Source organism: Odontomachus brunneus, unplaced genomic scaffold, assembly GCF_010583005.1.
Source record: "Odontomachus brunneus isolate Ranch 3 - 2012 unplaced genomic scaffold, Obru_v1 Obru_scaffold_304, whole genome shotgun sequence".
In the NCBI taxonomy this organism is placed as follows: domain Eukaryota; kingdom Metazoa; phylum Arthropoda; class Insecta; order Hymenoptera; family Formicidae; genus Odontomachus; species Odontomachus brunneus.
Window position 1 is genome coordinate 63,082 of NW_022639754.1, and position 4,014 is coordinate 67,095.

General features: G+C 55.9%; 1 protein-coding gene across 2 annotated transcripts in view; it reads left to right on the top strand.

Moving 5' to 3' along the window:
• Positions 1 to 1,887: 1,887 nt before the first annotated feature.
• Positions 1,888 to 4,014, top strand: part of LOC116853317 (lachesin-like) — a 57,513-nt gene continuing 55,386 nt past the window's right edge. For both annotated transcript variants that reach the window (XM_032834367.1, XM_032834370.1), the window contains exon 1: positions 1,888 to 2,674. In XM_032834367.1, the coding sequence (XP_032690258.1) occupies positions 2,539 to 2,674 (136 nt within the window). In that variant the 5' untranslated portion in view covers positions 1,888 to 2,538. The remainder of the gene's footprint in view (positions 2,675 to 4,014) is intronic.

A 4,014-nucleotide genomic window follows, 5' to 3' on the forward strand; every position in this document is an offset into this window, starting at 1 on the left:
TTTTTTTTTTTTTTTTTTTTTTTTTTTTTTTAATAGCTAACGCGCACGCCCCTTTTCCGCTGTGTGCGCGCTCGCAGCAGAATTTCAATTTAATAATAATAACGACCGCGGAATTTTTTCTCCGAATTTTCGCACCGTCCACCGCACAGATACCCGCGGAAACATACGATCGAAATTATTCCGATTCCGCGCGCTTACGTGCGAGAGCTGTTTTCTGCGCGCGCGGATTCGCCCGGGCCGTGTAGCACTCACCGCGGTTACGACGCGCGAAATATATTGACTCGAGATAAACACGCGCCCCCGCACGTACACACACGACGCCCCTGCGCGCGTATGTTTTTATTAGATCGACGACGCGATAACGAATTCGCTGGGCGGAAACGTTGTTTCGCGACTGTTCCTGTCGTTCCTAACGCCGTCCTTCGCGTTCTACCGCATACTGGCCCGGAAATCACTCTCGCGGGAACACCACGGAGATGGCTCCATCGGCTACGAAGCGAGATTTATTTTTCATTCCCGCGAAATGCGATGCGATGTCATATGCAGATATCTTGCCAAAAAAGGGAGAAGGAGAGACACCCGGTTTCTTCGTCATTCGCGAGCACGGTTAATCAGTCTCTTAATCACCGTGCGCGCATGATTGGTCGGCAATTTTTCCGCACGATAAATGCGCCACGTTGCGCCGCGATTAGCGCGTAGTGCGCGGGGTGAGCAAAGTGGTGTTTGATTTAGCGCGTGCGAGAGAGAGAGAGAGAGAGAGAGAGAGAGAGAGAGAGAGAGAGAGAGAGAGAGAGAGAGAGAGAGAGAGAGAGAAAGAAAGAGAGAGAAAGAAAGAGAGAGAGAGAAAGAGAGAAAGTCACTCGCGCGACACACGTTGCTCTCACGCGATCGTCGTAACTCTTAACTTCGGGGACAATATTTGAAATGAAGCAGTGGCTCTGAGTGAAGGCGCCGCTGGAGATCCTTGGCCGGGTGACATTCATTTCCGTGAGTAAACTTCAGCATCCGGCCGTTTTCTTAATAACGATCGTGCCCGCTAAACAGCCCCATGCGGCAATCGTGTCCGTTGTCTTCATTTCGCGGTGATCCGTGTCGATGATGATCACGATCGTCGATGATCCGCTACGTACCTGGTCGGTACCAGAACGAGGTGACGGTAGGGACGGGAGGAGGTGGAGACGACGAGGGTAGCAGTAGATCTCGAGACGGCGGCGTGCGCGTCCTGGCGAGCGGCAGGACCGTTCGGGGGAAGAAATTCGGGGAGTCGAGAGAGGGCGAAAAAGAAAGAGGAGAAGCGCGGGAGGTCGCGGGAGCTACTGTAGGGTCTCCCGCGCGCGAAGGGCCACCGACGAGGAGAGGGAAAGAATAGTCTGCGTGAGAGAAAGAGAAACAGAGAGAGAGAGAGAGAGAGAGAGAGCGCGCCAGCGAGGGTGAAAAGGAAGAGAGAAAAAGAGAAAGAGCGAGGGAGAGAAAGGGAGACAGACAGATGGAAGAGAGATTCGCCAAGGTACGAGAAAGCGGTGGTAGAGGCAGAGGTAGAGGCAGAGGCAGCAGCAGTGGCAGCGGCAGTGCCCGGGCATCAGGGCACGGTTGGGACGGCGCAAGCGCCAGCTAGATGTTCCTGGTGCGGGCTGCACGACGAAGAGGGAGCAAGCGAGAGGGAGAGAAAGGGGAAGAGAGAGAGTATCGGAGGGTGCCCGTAGGAAGTTTATCGGCGGCGAGTCGCGGGACGGGCGAACGGAGTGTCGGGGGTGGTCGCGCGGCGCAGGGGTAGCGGAGGTGGACGTAGAGGAGGAAGAGTAGGTGGTGGAGGAGGAGGAGGAGGAGGAGGAGGAAGAGGAGGAGGAGGAGGTACGAGCGTACTCCGTACTCCGAGGGTTTCCAGGCAGCAGTCTACGGCCCGGGACAGAGGGACCAGGACCAGGCCTCGGCGGAAAGGGTCGCGAGCGCTCTCGTCGCGAATCCTCTCGCCTGTAGCGGAGTGTCTTTTCGCGCGGGGTTCTTCGCCTTTATCCACCGGTCGTTTTCTGTCACTCTCATACACACACACACACACACTCTCTCGCATTCTCTTTCTCTCTTCTTCCCTCTTTCTCTCTCTCGCTCTCTCTCTTTTTCTTTTTTTCCTTCCCTAACCCTCTCCATCTATCCATCCACCCTTAGCACCCGTAGACTCGCGCTGTTGGTGACCTTGAGCCTCGCCAATGCGTACCGCCGAGCCGTCGCTCTTGTTCCGGGTTACCGCGCGCCGTGCTCGCGGTGCGACACCTCCGCTCGTCCACCGCAAAAGAGTGTCTCGCGCTACGCGCACGAACGAACGGAGATGAGCGGAGCCGCCGCTCGTCGGCCGGGAGCTGCTGCTCGGAGCACGTGCCAGGCGCGCAGCAGAAGGCGCTCCAGGCGACACGGCCAGGTGCGCTAATCGTGGACCAATCGCGAGGGAAGAGCGATCGCGGGTGATATAGGACATTGCACCCGGGGAGAAAAGCGCGAGGATCGGGGAGATCATCGCGAGAGTGCGCGACGAGGAACACAGGGATGACGCCGCGGGCTCGCGGTGCGAGTGCCGCGCGTCCCAGGACGGTCCCGATGTTCGCTGCCTTGGCACCGCTTCTCATCTTCGTGGGGATCGACGGGGTCGCGCACGGTGTCGCGCGTTCTGCGCTTCATCAGGGTAAGAATTTGCAAACTGTCCCTCTCTCTTTCTCTATCTCTCTTGCTCGCTCGCGCTTTCTCTCACCCTCCTACCGTGGCACGCGCTTCTTCGTATCTTCTCGACCGAGCCGAATAGCCTTGATGTTTCGGTTCGTTTCATCGGAAGGAAGCTAATAGCGTGCGTGTTCACGGCGATGTACACAAGCCGCTACTCTCATCCCTGTCTTTCGTATATACATCTCTCGTATTTTTCTTCTTCTTCTCTCTTCCTATCTCCCTCTCGGATTGTAATAAGATACAAAAGAATCGAGTAACATTGGATGCAACTTTGGTGCGCGCGTGCGAAGTAACGTCGGAAGTTTCGCCGAGAGGAAAAGAGAGAGAGAGAGAGAGAGAGAGAGAGAGAGAGAGAGAGAGAGAGAGAGAGAGACAGAGAGAGAGAGAAACGGAGTTTCGAGAAGGGAAAGAATTCCACAGTAGCGTGCCGCGCGCTTGGTGCAACACCGTGGATTTCAAACGTTGTTTCCACATTCGTGCCAATTTCGCTGGCAAACGGGAATGTACATAGGTTTCGCGCGGCAAAAGCTTACCGAGATGAATTTTATTGCCCGTTCTCCTCGCCTCGATTTCACGAGAGACAGCACCATGCCCGCCTTCCTTCTCGCGTCTTCCTTCGCGTGGGTACTTTTGTCTCCCGAAAGAAAAGCTGTCTTGGCGGTGATATATACGACACCTTTTCTCTCCTCTCCTCTCCTCTCTTCGCTTTTACACTCCTCTCCTGGTCCCCCGTCGATGTAAACCTCGTTTCGTCCGCTTCATCGCTCCCTTCTCCCTTTGCGCGTCTGTTGTCTCGTGACTTTGAGGGCTTTTCCGAAGGAGAATTGCCGGAGCTGAGCGGCGAGAAGCGCGTCGTCGCAGCGCTGAAAAGCGACGCGATCCTTCCGTGCCCCCTTCTCGTTACCTCCCCCCAGCTCCCCCCTTTCCCCTTAGATCGTTACGGGCCACGTGACAGCTTTACGGGCGTTACAGAAATTGCCTTCCTCAGATAATTGCAGTCGCACGAGCCGCGTACGCTATCCCGGCGAGTTAAATTCGACTTTCCCGGAGGCGGTGGGAACGACGCAGCGTAGCGATCGCGTGATCATCTCTTAACGGGAGTTCGGATCGGCAAATCCGTTGTTGGGACGCGCCAAGTTATTACGAGACGGCGCGTCGCGAGGGATTTTGTTCGAGGATTTGCATCGATTTGCACTCGCCGGCGGAACTTAGCGAATTAATTGCGCGGCCATACAGCTCTCATCCTTTTCCCTCCCCTTCTCTCTCTCTCTCTCTCTCTCTCTCTCTCTCTCTCTCTCTCTC